At 42.4% G+C, this 19576-nt stretch overlaps 1 protein-coding gene across 1 annotated transcript in view; it reads right to left on the reverse strand.

The window, feature by feature from the left end:
* Positions 1–6751: 6751 nt before the first annotated feature.
* pik3cg (phosphatidylinositol-4,5-bisphosphate 3-kinase, catalytic subunit gamma) overlaps positions 6752–19576 on the reverse strand; it is a 35759-nt gene continuing 22934 nt past the window's right edge. The window contains exons 7-11 of the mRNA XM_041217274.1: positions 16578–16668; positions 15846–15976; positions 12974–13085; positions 9875–10032; positions 6752–8666 (exon numbers count right to left, since the gene is read on the reverse strand). Of these exons, the coding sequence (XP_041073208.1) occupies positions 8385–8666; positions 9875–10032; positions 12974–13085; positions 15846–15976; positions 16578–16668 (774 nt within the window). The 3' untranslated portion in view covers positions 6752–8384. The remainder of the gene's footprint in view (positions 8667–9874; positions 10033–12973; positions 13086–15845; positions 15977–16577; positions 16669–19576) is intronic.

Here is a 19576-nt window from a genome sequence, read left to right on the forward strand (position 1 = left end):
GCCTCCGCATTCAAAGGATCATCCTCTGCCATTTCCGCCAACTCCAGCATGATGCCACCACCAAACACATCTTCCCTTCACCCCCCTTATCGGCATTCCGTAGGGATCGCTCCCTCCGGGACACCCTGGTCCACTCCTCCATCACCCCCTACTCCTCAACCCCCTCCTATGGCACCACCCCAAGCCCACGCAAAAGATGCAACACCTGCCCCTTCACTTCCTCTCTCCTCACCGTCCAAGGAGCCAAACACTCCTTTCAAGTGAAGCAGCATTTCACTTGCATTTCCCCCAACTTAGTCTACTGCATTTGTTGCTCCCAATGTGGTCTCCTCTACATTGGAGAGACCAAACGTAAACTGGGCGACCGCTTTGCAGAACACCTGCGGTCTGTCCGCAAGAATGACCCAAACCTCCCTGTCGCTTGCCATTTTAACATTCCACCCTGCTCTCTTGCCCACATGTCTGTCCTTGGCTTGCTGCATTGTTCCAGTGAAGCCCAACGCAAACTGAAGGAACAACACCTCATCTTCCGACTAGGGACTTTACAGCCTTCCGGACTGAATATTGAATTCAACAACTTTAGGTCGTGAGCTCCCTCCCCCATCCCCACCCCCTTTCTGTTTCCCCCTTCCTTTTTTTTCCAATAAATTATAAAGATTTTCCTTTTCCCACCTATTTCCATTATATTAAAAAAAACCCCACTAGAGCTATACCTTGAGTGCCCTACCATCCATTCTTAATTAGCACATTCGTTTAGATAATATCACCAACTTTAACTTTAACACCTATGTGTTCTATTGTACTACTGTCGTTGACATCTTTTGATGATCTGCTTCTATCACTGCTTATTTGTCCCTACAACCACACCCCCCCCTCCACCTCTCTGTCTCTCTATCTCTCCGCCCTCCACACACACACCTTAAACCAGCTTATATTTCAACTCTTTCTTGGACTCGAACTCAAGTTCTGTCGAAGGGTCATGAGGACTCGAAACGTCAACTCTTTTCTTCTCCGCCGATGCTGCCGGACCTGCTGAGTTTTTCCAGGTAATTCTGTTTTTGGCTTGTTATCATGGATACGTTATCAAGGCTGGAAGAACCTGCCAGAGTGTCGCCGGTAAAGTTTCACGCGAAACACAAAAATAGTGTAATTCAGCGAAGGGCAGTGACAAATTCTGATTAAAAATATAGTTTTATCGACACTTCCCAGTAGGCACTGCTGCATGGCGATACGCATGCGAGGGATTATCTGGCGCGTGGCATTATGGGAGTTGTAGTCCTCTTAGAATCTTAGAATGGTTGCAGCACAGAAGACCATTCGGTCCCTCATGCCTGTGCTGGCTCTCTGCAAGAACAGCGCAGTTTGTGCCATTCCCCTGCAAATCGTTTCCCTTAATTATTGAATTCCCTTTTGAAATTAAGCCACTATTGAACCTGCTTCCAGCACACTTTCACACTCCAGAAGGAGGCCATTCGGCCCATCGAGTCTACACTCGCTCTCTGAAAGAGCATTCCACCTGGTGCCATCCCCTGCCTTATCCCCATAACATTGCACATTCTCTCTTTTCAGGTAGCAATCCAATTCCCTTTTGAATACCTCGATCGAACTTGCCTCCACCACCCTTTCAGGAAGTTTGTTCCTGATTTCAACCACCCTCTGGGTAAAAAATTTTTTCCTCATATCACATTTACTGCTTTTGCCATTTGTTTTGAATCTGTGCCCTTTCGTCCTTTCAGTGTCACCCCCACTTGCCATGTTGCTGTAGCTGCTCCCATCTCTTTAGAGAATTGCTGGTCCCCACACCTAGCTCCTCCCCATTTAACTCCTAATCCTTATATCCTGAGCCTAACCTTATATCCTAACCTGAGCCCCGATCTCATGACCAAGTGTTCATTCTCTTTCCCCCATTCCCTCTTTCCCCTAACCTCAATTTGCAGAGAGTCATTATTACACCACAGAAGGAAACCATTCAGCCCATCAAGTCTATGCTAGGTCCTGGCAAAGCAATCCAGTTATTCCCATTCCCCTGCTCAATCCCCGTAGCCCTCCAAATTTATTTCACTCAAGATCCTAACCAATTTGCTTTTGAGATCATTGATTGCCTTAATTTGCACCACTCTCGTGAGCAGCAAGTCCCAAGTCATTACCACTCACTGTGTAAAAAAAGTTCATCCCCACATTCTCCCTTCCACCCACCTCTTGCTCAAAACCTTAAACCAGTCTCCCCCAGTCCTTGTACTATCAACCAATGAAACAGCTTTTCTTTCTCTACCTTATCTAAACCTGTCATAATCTTGTATACCTCTATCAATTCTCCCCTGAATCTCCTTTGCTCCAAGGAGAACAACCCCAGCTTCTCCAACCTAACCTTGTAACTAAAATCCCTCATCCCTAAAACCATTCTGGTAAATCTCCTCAGCACCCTCTCAAATACCCTCACGTTCTTCCTAAAGTGTGGTGACCAAAATTGGTCACAACATTCTAGTTATGGACTAACCAGAGTTTTATACAAGTTCAGCATAACTTAAGATCATAAGAAATAGAAGCAGGAGTTGGCCATTCAGTCCATCAAGCCTGGTCCGCTATTCAATATGATCATGGCTGATCTAATTGTGGCCTTAAGGTCACTATCTTGTCTGTCCCCCATAACCCTTTTACACCGTTTAACTCAGCCTTGAAAATATTCAATGGTTCAGCCTCCACTGGTCTCTGTGGAAAATAATTCCAAAAATAACGACCCTCAGAGAAGAAATTCCTCATCTCCATCTTAAATGGAAGACCCCTTATCTTTAAGTTGTGCTCCTAGTTCCACATTGCCCCATGAGAAGGAACATGCTCTCAGCCTACTCTATCAAACCTAATACCTCTTTCTATGAAGTCCAAGATACCCTATGTTTTGCTGACTATTCTCTCAATATGCCCTGTTACCTTCAAAAGTCCATGCACATGAACCCCCAGCCTGTCTTTGTCCCCGAACACACTTTAGAATTGTACCATTAAGCCTATATTGCCCTTTATATCAAAATTCATCACCTCACACCTCTTTGTATTAAATTCCATCTGCCACTTGTTTGCCAATTCTGCTAGTCTACCTATGTTCTGTTGCAGTTGATTTACCATAAGACCACAAGACATAGGAGCAGAAGTAAGGCCATTTGGCCCATCGAGTCTGCTCTGCCATTCAGTGAGATCTGATAATCCTCAATTCCACTTTCCTGCCTTTTCCTCATAACCCTTGATTCCCTTACTGATTAAAAATCTGTCAGCCTTGAATATACTTAACAACCCAGCCTCTACAGCCCTCTGTGGTTAAGAATTCCATAGATTGACTACCCTCTGAGAGAAGTTTTCCTCATCTCTGTTTTAAGTGGGCACTCCCTTACTCTGAGATTATGCCCTCTGGTCCTAGACTCCCAGCAGGGGAAACAACCTCTCAGCATCTACCCTGTCAAGCCCCCTTAGAATCTTATATGTTTCAGTAAGGTTGCCGCTCATTTTTCTAAACTCCAATGAATACAGGCCCAACCTACTCAACCTCTCCTCGTAAGAAAATCCCTCCATCCCTGGGATCAACCTAGTGAACCTCCTCTGGACTGCCTCCAATGCCAGTATGTCTTCCCATAAATAAGGGGACCAAAACTGTTCAGTATTCTAGATGTGGTCTAACTAGTGCCTTGTATAGTTTTAGCAAGACTTCCCTATTTTTATTCTCCATTCCTCCATTTGAAATAAAGGTCAACATTCCATTTGCCTTACCTGCTGAACTTGTATGCTAGCTTTTTGGGATTCATGCACAAGTACCCTCAAATCCCTCTGTGCTGCAGCTTTCTTCAGTCTTTCTCCTTTTAAATAATATTCAGCTTCTCTATTCTTCCTGCCAAAGTTCATAAACTCACATTTTCCCACATTGTATTCCATCTGCCACGTTTTTGCCCACTCACTTAACCTGTCTATATCCCTCTGAAGACTCCTTGCGTCATCCTCACCCTTGCCTTCCCACCTATTTTTGTGTCATCCGCAAACTGGGCGATAGTACATTCATTTCCCTCATCCAAGTCATTAATATATATTGTAAATGATTGTGGCACTCCATTAGTTACAGGTTGCCATCCTGAAAATGCCCCCCATATCCCAACTTTCTGCCTTCTATTAGTTAGCCAATCCTCTATCCATGCTAATATACTACCCCCAACACATGGGCTCTTATCTTATTGAGTAGTCTTATGTGTGGTACCTTATTGAACGCCTTTTGGAAATCCAAATATATTACATCTACTGGTTCTCCTTTATCTATCCTGCTTTGTACTTCCTCAAAGAATTCTAATAATTTGACAAGCATGATTTTCCCTTCATAAAGCCATCCTGACTCTGCTTGATTAGATTATGCAACTCTAAATGCTCTGCAATTACATCCTAGCATTGCTATCATCTTCACTGTCTGAAGCACTTCCAAGTTTAAGACAAACCTTCCAGAACCTAACTACTTGCTATGTAAAAATGTTTTCCCCCATGTCACCTTTCATTCTTTTGCTATTCAGCTTAAATTGGGGTCCTCTGGTTCTTAAATTTTATGCAAATGGGAACAGTTTCTACCTATTTATTCTATCCAGACCCCTTCTTGATTTTGAACAGCTCTTTCAAGTCTCCTCTCAGCCTTCTCTTCAAGTAGAACCGCCCCAGCTTCTCTAACCTACCCACACAACTGAAGTCCCTCATCCCTGTGATCATTCCCTCAAATCTTTTCTGCACCCTCTCCAATGCCTTCACACCCTTCCTAAAGTTGGAGCCCAAAATTGGATATAATACTCCAGTTGAGGCCAAACCAGTGTTTTATAAAGATTCACCACAATTTCCTTGCTATTTTATTTTTGCATCACCCTCAACCCCTGCCTTTATTTATAAAATGCAGGATCCTATCTGCCTTATTAACTGCTTTCTCAACCTGTCCTGCCATCTTCAATAATTTGAAGTCCCTCTGTAAATTCATCCCCCCTTTAGAATCGCACCCTTTATTTTGTCTCTCCAAGTTGCCTTACTACCACATGTATCACTTCCCTGCATTAAATTTCACCTGCCATGTATCCATTCATTCCACCAGCCTGTCTATTTACTCTTGAAGTCTGTTCTCCTCACAGTTCACAGTACTTCCAGGTTTTGTGTCATCTGCGAATTTAGAAATTGTGCCCTGCACACCTAAGTCTAGGCCATTAATATGGATCAAGAGAAACAGTGGTACTAACCCCAACCTTGGGAAACCCCACAATATACATCCTCAAGTCCAAAAAACCATTCATCACTACTGTGTTTCACATCATTCAACCAACTTCATATCTGTGTTGCCACTGTTCCTTTTTATTCCATGGACTTTAACTTTGCTGACAAGCCAGATAATTTGGCCTGTTGGAAGTCCATGTACCCCACATCAATCGCATTACCCTTATCAAGCCTCTCTGCTACCTCATCAAAAAAATTCAATCAAGTTAACCAAACATGGTTTGTCTTTCACAAATCTGTCTTGGCTTTCCTTAATTAATCTACACTTGTCCAACTGACTGTTAATTTTGGCCTTGATTATCATTTCTAAAATCTTTCCCATCACCGAAGTTAAACTGACTGGTCTGTAGTTACTGGGTTTATCTTTACACCAACCCTGTATCTGCCTCCAGAGATCTGTGGACATGCATTCCAAGGTCTTTCTGTTCCTCTACACTTCTGAGTATCCTACTGTTCATTGCATATTCCCTTGCCTTGTTTGAACTCCTCAAATTCATTATTTCACACTTCTCTGAATTGGATTCTATTTGCAGCTTTTCTGCTAATTTGACCAGTCCATTGATACCTCTCTCTAGTCTATAGCTTCCTTCCTCACCATCAACCACATGGTCAATTTTTGTATCATCTGTAAACTTCTTAATCCCTACATTTAAGTCCAAATCATTGATATATATCACGAAACATGTTGGCAAGACAAGATGGGTACCTGTTTCCTGAGGAGATCACATATCAGAATAAAAGATAATTGCTCCACATGGATGCTCAACAAATCTCACTAAAGTGATCAAACAGACAACGAATACACATTTCCTGAATCTGTCTACTTGCCACAGATCCTTATAAAATAGTAAAAGATTTATGGGATGTCCCAAAGGGCTTTACAGTCAATGAAATGCTTTTTGAAGTTTGGTTGTAATGTCAGAAACGTGGCTGCCAATGTGCGCACAATTTGTGTCCCCCAAACAACAATGAAATAAATAATCAGATATGATTTTTAGTGAAACAAAAACAAAAATACCTGGAAAAACTCAGCAGGTCTGACAGCATCTGTGGAGAGGGATACAGTTGATGTTTCGAGTACGTATTTTTAGTTTTAGTGATATTGATTGATATTGGCCAGAACATCAGGGAGAAGTCCTCTTTGAACTAGTGCCTTGAGATATTTTACATTCACCCGAAGTGGGCAGATGGGGCCTTGGTTTAGCATCTCATCCACAAACCAGGAATGTACATCAGAAGTGGCGAGCAGACAGAATCGACAGAAAATCAGGAACCGCCTTGGATTTTCTGTAATGCTTTCCCAGAGGATGATCACTTGATATGTGAGCAGGCATTAATAAAATTCAACCTGCAATATTTTACACACAGCTTTACAAGGAAGTGAGAAAAGGCACCAGCAGATTGTGCATAACTGTTCAATGTAATAGATTTCATTGTTTACATTATGTCTTTTAGTGGTGCAAAGCAATCCAATATATTCAATAAAGCTACTTTTATTTTAGATTCAAATATGTTGCAGCTCACACGTACATTAGCATAATTATTCAAGTGAGATCAGTGTTTGTATTTAATTTATTAAAGAGTCTCGCTAGAAATAACTGAATTTCACTCCAGAATGAGACTTCATGATAGGAGCAAACCAGTTATCATGCACCTGATCCTAGACAAACAAGGCTCTAAATTATTGATGGAATTTTCCACGGTACCTAAAATTTTAAATTGAAGCATGCGGCAGCTGACTGTGGCTGAGTGGAGAAAATGAAAAAAAAACTATTAATGCCCCTGTGATCTTTCTGCTGAGTTGCTCGCAGCAGAGTCCTGGAGATTAATGTTCAATTCCTAAAGACGCCAGGACAATCCTGGAGGGTTGGCAACACTGCTGGGTCTTATCTCTTCATAATTTTAAATACCTCTATCAAATCATATACACACAGCACCTTTCCTCTCTTTATCACCTTCAAAATATTGTTCACATTCTTCTGAACAATTTTACAAATGATTGCTAGAAATAATCTGCTGGACTTTTCTCAGGGGTTTCTCATCTTCTAATGTAACTTTGGAAACCTTGTTTATGTGCAAACCTCCATCAGAATTAAGGCAGTGAAGCAGAAGTCCCAAGGAAGTTCCAGAGAATGGATTGGATGACAAGAGTGCAGAATGATCTCTAAGGCAAGGTACCAGAGTCAGGCATTAGAGTATTAAAAAGATAGCTGGACAGTGAGCAGTGTGAGTTAGAGTACAAGGGGATCATGCACCAATGGGCCAAATAGACTCAGTTTATGAGAGGTGAATGGAGGCCCCGCGAAACCTGCAAGTCTGCCATTATATTGGGCTTAGTGCTGATGCAGTCGACAGCACCTCCAAAGTTAAACTGGTAATTTATTCACCAAGGCCACAAAGACACAATAAAAATGGGTGGCTAGTGCCTGCAAGAGAGTTGTGCCCAGCACACCCAATGTAAAAGCTGCTTAAAGTAGAAATTGGGCAATTGTCACTATAAGCACCATTCAATGCAATGGGGTTTCCATAGTGATAGTAAATTTGGTGAGAAAGAGGAGGAAAGGGAGCAGCAAGCATTTTAAATCTTCATCTACTGGTGGGATTCGGAAGCCAATTGAATTTTGAGCCATGTCTGAGTCATTGAGATTTCTGTTTCTTTGTGGAAATCAATGGAGAACAGTTGGCTTTACTCTTGAGCACCTAAGCCAACAACAAGCAGCTTGCAGTCTTTGACAGATTGTCATTCTATTTTCTAAACTCAGCAAAAGTCCAGCCTGTTTATATCAAAATCACCACAGGCTCCAGCAATTGAACATTCCCTTTGGCTGAAGGGCAAGCTTACTTTTGCCTGTTGTTGAAAGCAGAGATCGATTCAACCTTTCATATCTTTGAACTATATTGTGCTTCAGTGTTGTTGCTGTTTTTTTTGCATACAGTAATGCATTTCAAGCTTGGTTGATGCTCAACATTGAAAAGCTAAGTTCTGGCCTAACCTGAGCAAACAAACTGCACTGGGATTAGGCTAGATTCTGGAGAGAGCTGCGCACCATTCCCAGTTTGAGGACATATGTTGCACGTATCCTTCCCCTGTATTTTGCCAATTTGAGTAGCTATGCAGAGTGTTTCTCAACCCCCTGTTTTATCCCAAGCACAAGGTGGAGGAACCAATTGAACTGGACAGTCCATCCCTTGTCCCGGCAGATCTCGATCTGGTCCAGAAAGTGCTTCTTGGCTTCTTCATCATTCTTGCCAACAGTAAGTGTCTCACGAATATATTCAATATCTTCTTTGCTGGTTAGTTGTGGCATCCCTGTCATTACCATCATGGAGAAGAGTATAATCAGCAGGTTGGTGTGGTGGCGGAGTGCAAGGTAGGCCTTGACACAGATATCCTGTGGGAAGAAATTATATTTGGCATCTATTTTCTCTTTCATTAAAGTTATATTAAACAGAAACTTCATTCAGTCAGACACTGCATAATGAGCAGACTTGGTCTCAATGCACAATGTAGCAGGCCTGTGTCTTAATTGCCATGCACATATAGTAAGCCTAATCCCGAATCCAGACAGTCAGTTCTTGGATTTAAATAAAAATCAGCAGGATTTAACATGTAGAGTTTAGTGGGGCTGACATTTTGTCCCTAATTTATTTTGTACAAAGATATAGAAGCTGACAGGTAATGAATTTGGGTTCATCTCTTCAGTCCCACACATATTGAGTTCCCAACCTGTGTCACCTATTGAATAGTGACAAAGCAGCATAGCAAAAGAAAACCAAACTGGGATTGATGTCCTGTACTGTGATCAGCAGTTTGCCCAGCAATAGAGACTGGAAGCTGGGTTTTTGCCGGTCTTTTCAAACTACTTTGTGTGTTAGAAAACTTCACACATCCGTCGCTTGACAGAACGTTGAATTTAAAACTCATTCATAGATGCTTCTGCTGTGTTGTTAGATGGGATGGTTACGTATCTTGGATAAGCTTTGTATTTACTAAGTGCACCAATAATATATCTGTAGCTTCCTGTCCAATAAATTCTATAAAGCCTCACCCTCCACACTTGGGAATGCAAGGTGCTGCAACAACAACATGCATTTTTTTAGCACCTTCAGTGTAGTAAACATCCAGAGATGCTTCATAGGTGCACTTTCAGATAAAATTTGATGCTGAGACTTATAAAAGATAGGTAAACAAAAGCTTAGTGAAACTGGTAGGTTTTAAGGAGCATCTTAAATGAGGGAAGAGAGGGGGAGAGATTTAGAGAGGAATTCCAGAGCCTAGGGCCTTGAAGGCTGAAGGCACGGCTGCTAATGGTGGAGTGATTAAATCAGGGATGAGGCCAGAGTTGGAGAAACACAGAGTTCTCATTAGGATGAAGGATTAGAGAAGGTTACAGAGATGAGGAAGGGAGAAGCCATAATGGGACTTGAACACAAGAATGAGAATTTTAAAGTTGAGGTGTTACTGGACCTGGTGTTAATGTAGACCAGCAAGCACATGGGTGTTGGGTGAACAGGACATGGTGTAAGTTGCGATACAGGCAGATGTACCTGGCAGTCACTGTGCAATCTGTCAGGTAATGACATCATTGGATTCACGCACCTGAAACTTCTGGAAGTGTTGGCTTGTCTTCTTGCCAGATGTGCCCATTACAAAGAGAAAGTCAGGAGTCAGAACAAAGGGGACTCTCTCCTTATTGATCCCCAGGAAGCTTTTATAGTTTCCAAGGATATGACCAAAATCGATATGGAAAAGATTTCCTGAATGGAATGAAGCAGAAACTTGTCAATTTATTTTTATTAGCACCAACATAAGTGTTCTTTTCACAATCCACTCAAGACTGTTAATGAGACTCAGAATAAACTGACCTGGCAGGAGGATCAGTAACCAAATGACACTGATTTAAGATAATTAGCAAAAAAAACCAGGAGGAGGTGAGGAGAATCTTTTTTATGCAGCTTGTGTGTTCTGGAATGCATTGATAGGGTGGTAGATTCAATAGTAATTTTCAAAAAGGAATTGGATAAATACTTTAAAAGATAAAATTTGTAGAGCTAAGGGGAAAGAGCAGGGATATGGGACTACATAGCTCCTTCAAAGAGCCAGCATATCTACAATAGACCAAATGGCCTCCTTCAGTGCTGTATGATTAAACAAAACCTGCAGCATAAAATATTTAGCTAACACCTAGTTATCATAGGAAGTTATATGTGAGGTCAGGGCAAGTTTATCTTAAGGTTTTATCACTTACCCGGGGAGGTGAGCCCCAAGAGGCTATTGCAAATAGAAACAATGTGCAGGGTTACAGGGAAAAGGCAGGAGACTGGCAATAAGTTAAAATGCTCAGAGAGCTGGTGAGGACACCATGAGCCAAATAGCCTCCTTCTGCACCGTAACAATTCTGTGATTCTGCAAAACTTATTCCCAAAGATTAATAAGATTTGGGAAGGACACTAAAGTGGAGACTGCTAAAGGAGGCCAAGGGACACTCAAATGTATTTCTGGAATAAGAAAAGATTGTGGTGGGTAGTTGGAGTTGATCTACAGGATTGTTTGGCTTTCTGTACTTTTGCTATTCTGATTTTTTTTAATTCTTATGCTCTAGATTTTGTCATGTCAACAATGTGCTGTGCTAGTTGTGTACTGCACCCAAACTCCACACAATTACCAACATTGGACACCAGAAAATCAAGGAAAAAGCAACAGTAGAGAAGATAAAATGTAATCATCACAGGAACATGAATATCAATGTTCGGAAAAGCAATTTCAATTAAAGCTTTTAAAAAATAGTTGTTTCACTTAATTGCTAAGTTGTGTAATTAACAGGACAATCCTGTTTCTGTAGTTCAGTTGTACCAGAGTGTCTCATTCATGGTGTGGCACCACTAACACTGACATGCTTCACTTAATTTGTGCATAGATATATGCGTGAGCAAATGATTTGAGGCGCTGATTCGCCCTACAACAAGCTCCCCTGCGTGTGCTGGCCCATTGTGTGGGTGAGGTGGTGAATGGAGATGAGCTAGTTATGGCTGAGGAGTGGAGGGATAGGGATACCAGACTGATCCCCTTGCGACACCTCTGTGTGTCTCCCCAGCGACTGGTTCAGCAGCAGCACTGACATGGATCTGGCTGTCAGTCTTTTTGGTCAGCAATTGATAATTGGATGGAAAATAACAATAAAGGAAAATAGAGATTACGGTGCATGACATGCACACATTTAAAGGCCACTCTCTGCCTGTTGTAAAGAACGTATGAAATGGCACCATGAGTAGGCCACTCAGCCTTTTAAGCAGGATTTGCCATTTAATAAGATCATGGATTATCTCCTACCTCAATGGCACTATCCCACAAGATCCCCATATTTCTTAATTTGCATAATATTCAAAAATCTATGAATCTCTTGAATATAGACAATAGCTGAGCACCCACAGCCCTCTGGTGTACAGAATGCCAAAGATTCACAACCTTTTGAGTGAAGCAGTTTCTATCCTAAATAGCTGACCCCTTCTTCTGAGACTGTGAGCCCTAATTCCAGACTCTACAGCCAGTGGAAATATCCTCCCAGCACCCACCTTGTCAAACCCTCTAAGAATTTTATATGTTTCAATGAGTATAAGTGACACCATCATCAATGTGCTAAGAATTTTGTTCCCTTGCTCCTAACGGCTATCCGTGTTCTGCTTACACACCAATCCTGTGTTGTGGTTTACACACCTACCCTGCATCGCTGCTTGCACACATATCTAATGTTGCTATATCACATCTTTCACACTCACTGATTATCTCATGCATTAGTGCTGTCATGTCACTGGCACTTCTCACCTTCCACTCAGCTCTCCCTTTTCTTAGGGCAGTAACCCACTCTGGGGTCATGGCTTGGTGAGCAGCAGCAACCCAGCTATATTGCACTCAAAAGAGCATTTCCATCATTATTATTATTATTAATGTTATCGGAAAAAGTCAATTTATAGCTTTTAAGATCATTTCTATTTCTTAAACAGGCCATTTGCAGCAATGTGCTGCTAACTGGAGCATAGACAGTGAATGGACAGGTTACACCACTATGTGGTACATTATCCTGTACTCACCAGACATCCACATACAGAAACTTTCACAGTATAGGAATTAAGAGTAATAACTCTAGTTTGATTTTCTACTTTCTCTTTCACTATCCCAAGAGATGCTGAAACTAATTGCAATGTCTAACAATGGTTCTCTTTTAGAGAAGATTAAGAGGAATTTTAATAGAGCTATTCAAAATTATGTTGTCTTTTGATTTAAGATAATTGTTAAAAAAAACCAGGAGGGAGATGAGGAGACTTTTTAAAATATTATTATGATTTGGAACGTCCTGCCCAAAAAGGTGATGAAAGCAGATTCAATGGTAACTTTCAAAAGGAAATTGGATAAATAGTTCAAAAAGGAAAAGACTTGCAGGTGTATGGGGAAAGAGTAGGATGACTGAGACTAATTGATAGCCCTTTCAAAGAGCTGACACAGACATGATGTGCCAAGTTGTTTCCTTCATTGCTGAATGATTTTATGTTCCTACAAACCACCTTTCTTGCAACATTGCCCTGATAATTCAGTACAGATCGAGAATGGAATAGAGACTTTCCAGGTTTGTGTGTCTTAGCATCATTAAGCCATCAGAGGAGCATATATTTCAATCACCTATCTTAGACACTTCACACTTACCTGACTCTGTGATCATAATGTTGTCATTGTGCCTGTCTCCTATGCCCAGAATGTAGGTAGCAACACAATACCCAGCACACGAGTAAACAAACCTTTCCACAGCAGACTGGAACTGCAATGTCAATTGAGAATTCTTTCAGTTTGCATAATTGAAGTGGCATTTCAAATATTAAAGACAACAGTATGAGAGGGCATCCAGCACAGTCACACCAAGCAAGGAACAAAGATCTGACACAATCCAGTCAAAAAATAGTGGTGAGAATATGGTGGTATTGTTTGCTTCAACAGTTGTATGTTGTGCTGTCAGAGAATGCAGCTGTCACACGAGTACATGTCTGGCACAGTATACGTTGTATCAACACCTGTCAGGCTGAACACATGTTTGTACCTGTACCGATTAGGCAGAGTACATCCTAGTAGGCACACTACCAGTTTATTCCATCTGATGGTCATTTTTATGAGAATTTTACTTCATGGGATAAAAACAAAGTGCTGGAAGAACTCAGCAGGTCTGGCAGCATTTGTGGAGCGAGAAACAGAGGTAATGTTTTGAGTCCAATATGACTTCTTTTGAACCCCAAACCTGGGATTTGAAATATTAACTCTGTTTCTCTCTTCAAAGATGCTGCCAGAACTGCTGAGTTTTTCCAGCACTTACTGTTTTTACTTCAGGCCTCCAGCATCTGCAGTATTTTGCTTTTATTTTACTTCATGGGATGTCATTTACATCATCAAGTTGCAGTCTATGGTATTGGTCGAATACCTGATGCTAGTCCAGTACATAGGAACCAGTCCAGTATCAGTGAACTGATACAATGCCTGTTTGGTGCTCGAGAACTCATTCAAAATAGATGAAATAAAAACAAAATACTGGAAAAACTCAGCTGGCCTGGCAGCATCTGTGGAGCGAGAAACAGAGTTAACGTTTTGAGCTCTGAGCTGAACAAGGGTAGAAATGTGATGGGTTTTATACTGTTGAAGAGTGGAGTTGGAGCAGATGGAGCAAAATAGGAGGTCAGGGATAGGTTGGACTCAGGAGAGATTAAATGACAAGGATGTCATGGACACAAGACATAAGGAGTGCTAATGATAGTGTTTTCGACTATGCCTCTATTAACACCTGCCTTAAAGGTCAGATAGCGGCATGTGTCAGCAGAACAAGAGTCAGCACTTCCTGAAAGCAAAACATGAGAACAAGTTACAGACTGACCCTTGGGTGGTGTAGGTGGAGGATGGGGTGGGGCTGGGGGGGTGGGGGGAAAGGAAGGGGGAGGTGGAAAATAAATCAAAATGAAGGACAGAGTTCATGGTCTGAAGTTGTTGAGCTCAATGTTAAGTCCGAAGGCTGTAAAGTGCCTAACTAGAAGATGAGGTGCTGTTCCTCCAGTTTGCATTGGGCTTCATTGGAACATTGTTGCAGGCTAAGGACAGAAGTGTGAGCATGAGAGCAAGATGGTGAATTGAAATGGCAAGCGACAGAAAAGTTGGGGGCATGCTTGCAGACTAAGTTAAGGTGTTCCGCATAGGTCCATCTGCCTCTAGCTTGCTTCCCTTAATGTCCCCATTAGCACATCCTTTAGATAATATCGTTACCGTCAACACCCCTTTGTCCTTTTATCTATGACATCCTTGGCAGTCTCTTCTTGGCCTCCACCTATCACTGGCCCCCTATCGAGCTCTCCTGTCCCACCCCATTCTACCAGCTTATATTTCATCTCATTTCTATATGTCTTAGTTCTGATGAAGGGTCATATGGACTCGAAACATCAACTGTATCCCTCTCCGCAGATACTGTCAGACCTGCTGAGTTTTTCCAGGTACTTTTGTTTTTGTTACAGATTTCCAGCATCTGCAGTAGTTGCTTTTACCTTAGTGTTCCGCAAAGTGGTCACCCAGTCTGCATTTAGTCTCCCCAGTGTAGAGGAGATCTCATTGGGAGCAGTGAATGCAGTAGACTAAATTGAAAGATGTGCAAATGAATTACTGCTTCACCTGGAAGGAGTGTTTGGGGCCTTGGACAGTGAGGAGGGAGGAGGTAAAGGGGTAGGTGTTACACCTCCTGTAATTGCATGGGAAGGTGCCTTGGGAAAGGAATGAGGGTGATAGAGGAGTGGACCAGGATGTCATGGAGAGAATGGTTCCTATGGAATGCTGACAGTGGTGTGAGGGGAAGATTTGTTTGGTGATGGCATCAAGCTGGAGTTGGCAAAAATGGCAGAGGATGATCCTTTGACTACGGAGACTGGTGGTGTGGAAAGTGAGGACAAGGGGAACCCTATCTGGGAGGGAGGGGAAGGAGCGAGGGCAGAAGTGCGGGAAATGGGTCAGACGCAGCTGAGGGCCCTGTCAACCACAGTGGTGGGTGGGGGGGGATGCTCAGGAAAGCGCCATTGTGGAAGGTAGCAACATTGGAACAGGTGCGACAGAGATGGAAAAAGTGGGAGATTGGGATGGAGTGTGTGGAGACAGGGTGTGTGGAGGTATATTTGAGGTAGCTGTGGGAGCTGGTGGGCTTGTAATGAATATCGATAGACAGTCTATCACCAGAAATGGAAACAAGGAAGTCAAGGAAGGTGAGTTGGTCCCTGTGAACTGGCCTAACATTTTTGAGCCAATTCAGCATCTCTTTGCCAGTCTAAGATCTCTGAACTGGTCCAGTACTTGGGAACCTGTCTGGTTCCTAGGAACTGATCCTATACCTGGGAACGGTTTCAATACCCGTAAGTTGTTCCGGTACTTGCAAACCAGTTCAGGACTTGTGAACTAGTCCAGTAACTGTGAACCAGTCCTGTACCTCCTGTGTTATTCCTGTACCTATAAGTCCGTCCCGTACCAATGACCTTCTCTAGTACAGAGCAGACAGTCCATTTACCTTGTCCTCAATCAGACACTTGTCTTTCAGCCAATGATTCAACACTTCATCCTTGAATGCCCCAGTGTTGCCGACTGTGCTTTGCTGGATCTTGGCTATGGTTGTGGCATCTTTTACAATTTGAATGATTCCTATAGAAGTGCAACAAAACTTTTGGGTTTGAGACCTTGGATAGAATTACATGACTATTTTTAATCAGAAGTCTATAAAGCAGGTTATCACTTCATTGGTACATCTGGCACTCACTGTGAAAGATCATTACTGAGTTAACCCATTAGTATAGAGACCCTACAACCATCCCATAAGTGATTGGGCTTGATTTGAACACAGGGTGAAAGACTGATATCTAACTAACTGTGTCCCCTACACAGCTTTCTAGGTTTTATTTGCTCATCGTGCTAGTACAGTGTGTATTAAATAGAACAGTTTCCATTTCCAGCCCCATTTCTCACATCAACCATCATCAGTCATTGGCAGTTCATTTCCATGATGTGCTCTAAATTCATGCTTCCCTCAGGACTGGACCAAGACTGGCCAAATCACAAAGGACATTGATAGCCAGTAGCCAGTGTTGACTTTGAGCCCATTGGTCTGGGCTACATTTGAACCCTGGTATCAGAGATGTCAGGTTTGTGTCTGAACCATCCAGTTCTCCACACCCTGTTCGAAACACAGATACACCAAAAAGTAGCCACAGTCTACAAGACCAGAGTAAAGAGATTTTTTTTTTACCGATTTTGTTCCCTGTTGCAATGCACCCGTACGGCAACAAACAAAGATCCAAGGATTCTGTCTCCCAGATTGAGTCCATAATTATAAGGATCTGTGGATAAATGGAAGTGTTGTTATACTTATGAAACAAGAGCGTTCAAAAAAGTAAATACACAGCGTCATGGAACAATTGTCTATACCTGTTAGCAACTTTTGTTTGCTCCTCCCACACTGTCGAGCTTTGCTGTATTCCCTGTGTTACTGGATTGTTCTTTACATTATGAAGCAGGTATGGCCCCCTCACCGCTGTCATACTTATATAGAGACTCCTTCGTAACAGTTTATTCTATCCTCTGATACCTCCAGCTATGTGTGACCCTAGCAATACTCATCTTTGCTTTACACAACATAAAGATTAATCACTCATTCCCCTTCCCCTACAATATTCTCTTTGTCTGTATATTACTGGGCTTTCTTCACATCACAGATAAGTAATGGCAAACATTTAATGAAATAATTCATAACTCTCAATGAATATACATTCCTCGGAGGGATAAAAACTCCACAGAAAAAAATGGTCCAACCGTGGCTAACAAGAGAAATTAAACTTTGTATTAGATTAAAGGAAGAGGTTTATAACGTGGCAAAAAAAAAAAGTAGTAAGTCTTCCGATTGGCAAGGTTTTAGAAGTCAGCAAAGGATGACCAAGAAATTGTAAAGAGAGAGAAAATAAGATGTGAGAGTAAAATGGCAAGAAATGTATCATGAGAGCTTTTTATTCTTTCATGGGATGTGGACGATCACAAACTGGTTTCACAACATCATGTGGCCGCTTTGCCATATTGTCCGCTCACACCGCCAAATATTCCCAACACCAATGGGCACAGCCGGCATTTGTTGCCCATCCCTGATTGCTCTTGAGAGAAGTGAAGAACCAACTACATTGCTGGGGTCTGGGGTCACATGTAGGCCAGACCAAGTAAGGATGGAAGATTTCCTTCCCGAAAGGGCATTAGTGAACCAGATGGGTTTTGTGACAATTGATGATAGTTGCATGGCCACCATTACTGAGACTCAATTCCATAGCTTTTATTAATTAACTGAATGCTTTAATTAATTGAATTTAAATTCCGTCTGTTTGTACAATTATTTTAAAAGTAAGAGGTGAGCAAAAGTAAAGATTGATCCCTTAGCGGCAGAGACAGGAGAAATTAAAATGGGGAAATTGGAAACGGCAGAGATATTTTGGCCTGGATTTTCCGTGCCCACTGGCATTGGGAATATTTGGTGGTGTGAGTTGACAATATGGCGAGGCAGAAAAAATTGGTTTCACGATGTACTGAAACCAGTTTGCAATCATTCGCTCAGCCCCTCAATGGCAGGCCACGTTTCTCACCATTGGACGCCGGGAACCTCATTGTAATACATCAACATAAAGCTAGACCACCAGACTCATTCCCCCCCACTGGATTGTCCGCCCAAGTTAGCGGAAAAACAAGCCGACGTGTTTCACAACAGCATATATAAGGTGTGCACCTGGAGGGCTGCACTTCGCTCAAGACTTCGAGGTTTGTTTGCCCATCTTGCTTTGATCAGCACTTGCAGTCATCAACGCCAGGCTTCACGGCAACACCATATCACTTGTAGGGGGGCTCATGGGCAGGTCTCTACCTGCCAGTTCAATCATATGTGGGTGGCTTTTCAACAGCAACAGGGCTAGGGCTTGCCTCAGACAAAGGAAGAGGCTGCAGGATGAGGGCTGTACTGGAGAAGAGGGTATCCCAGGGTGTGTGTGGGGACACATGTTGATTTATCCAAGTGACCTCAAGATGGTGAGGGCTGAGGAGGCAATCTCCAGAGGAGATGAGGCTGGATGGACATGTGAGGGTATGTGTGTGAGAATGGGTGGTAACGTCTCTTGAGCTGGCAGTAAGTGAGATGCCAATCCTCTGCACTGGATGGCCAACCTCTTCTTCGCAGCATTGACACTGACCACCACTGCCATCGCCCACCACGCCAGAGTGGTAACGTTGCTGCCCCTCCTGTAGCCAAAGTGGAAGTGGAGGACATCACACTGGGCCTCCACGATGTCCAAAAGATGCTTGAAGGCTGCAGTCTTCTTGTTTTCGGGGCCATGTCTTCCTTGCTGCGGTCCCAGGCTGGAAGCACTGAGTGCAGCTATACTTTAAATGTGATGCCTTGCATGATAAAGCAGCATGGCAGGCAAATCGGAGCCTGCCTGCCATCGAAACAGCATGCATCCTGGGAATTCAAAATCATGCAGTGGGTTTGGGGTGGTCTGGCATGAAAAGCTGCCATTGTGGCTGGCAGGTAAAACATTGTTTTTCCTGCCTGCTACCGTACTTAGTGTAAATCTGGGACAATTCTGCCCTTTGCGTCTATCTTCACAGTAGAAGACACAAAAATTACCAGATATAATGGGGAACCAAAAGTCTAATGGAGTGAGGAATTAATTAATACTAGTCAAGAAAAAGACTGGAGAAATTAATGGGACTAAAGCTGAAAAATCCCATGGGCTTAATGGCCATCAGCCTAGCATTTGGCTGCATTATATTGTCTTATAACTGGTAGAGTGGATAAGGAGGGACCAGTGGATGTAGTATATTGGGATTTTCATAAAGCATTCAATAAGGTGCCACACAAGAAGCTGTTACATAAGATTAGGGCTCATGGGATTTGGGATAATATATCTGCATGGATTGAGGATTGATTAACAGACAGAAAACTGTAGGAATAAACAAATATATAGGATGCATTAGTTTTGATCTTCAATAATTCACTGGATTCTAAAACAGCCCTATGGATTGGAAGGTAGCTAACATAACTTTGTTCAAGAAAGAGGGGGAAGAGAGAAAACAGGGAACTACAGGGACATCAGTAGCAGGGAAAATGCTGAAATCTAGAGGAAAATGGTAACAAGTCACCTAGAAAATCATATCATTAGGCAGAGTCAACACAGTTTTATGAAAGGGAGATTGTGGTTGACAAACCTATAAGAA

The sequence above is a fragment of the Carcharodon carcharias genome, chromosome 22, assembly GCF_017639515.1.
Source record: "Carcharodon carcharias isolate sCarCar2 chromosome 22, sCarCar2.pri, whole genome shotgun sequence".
Taxonomy (NCBI): Eukaryota; Metazoa; Chordata; class Chondrichthyes; order Lamniformes; family Lamnidae; genus Carcharodon; species Carcharodon carcharias.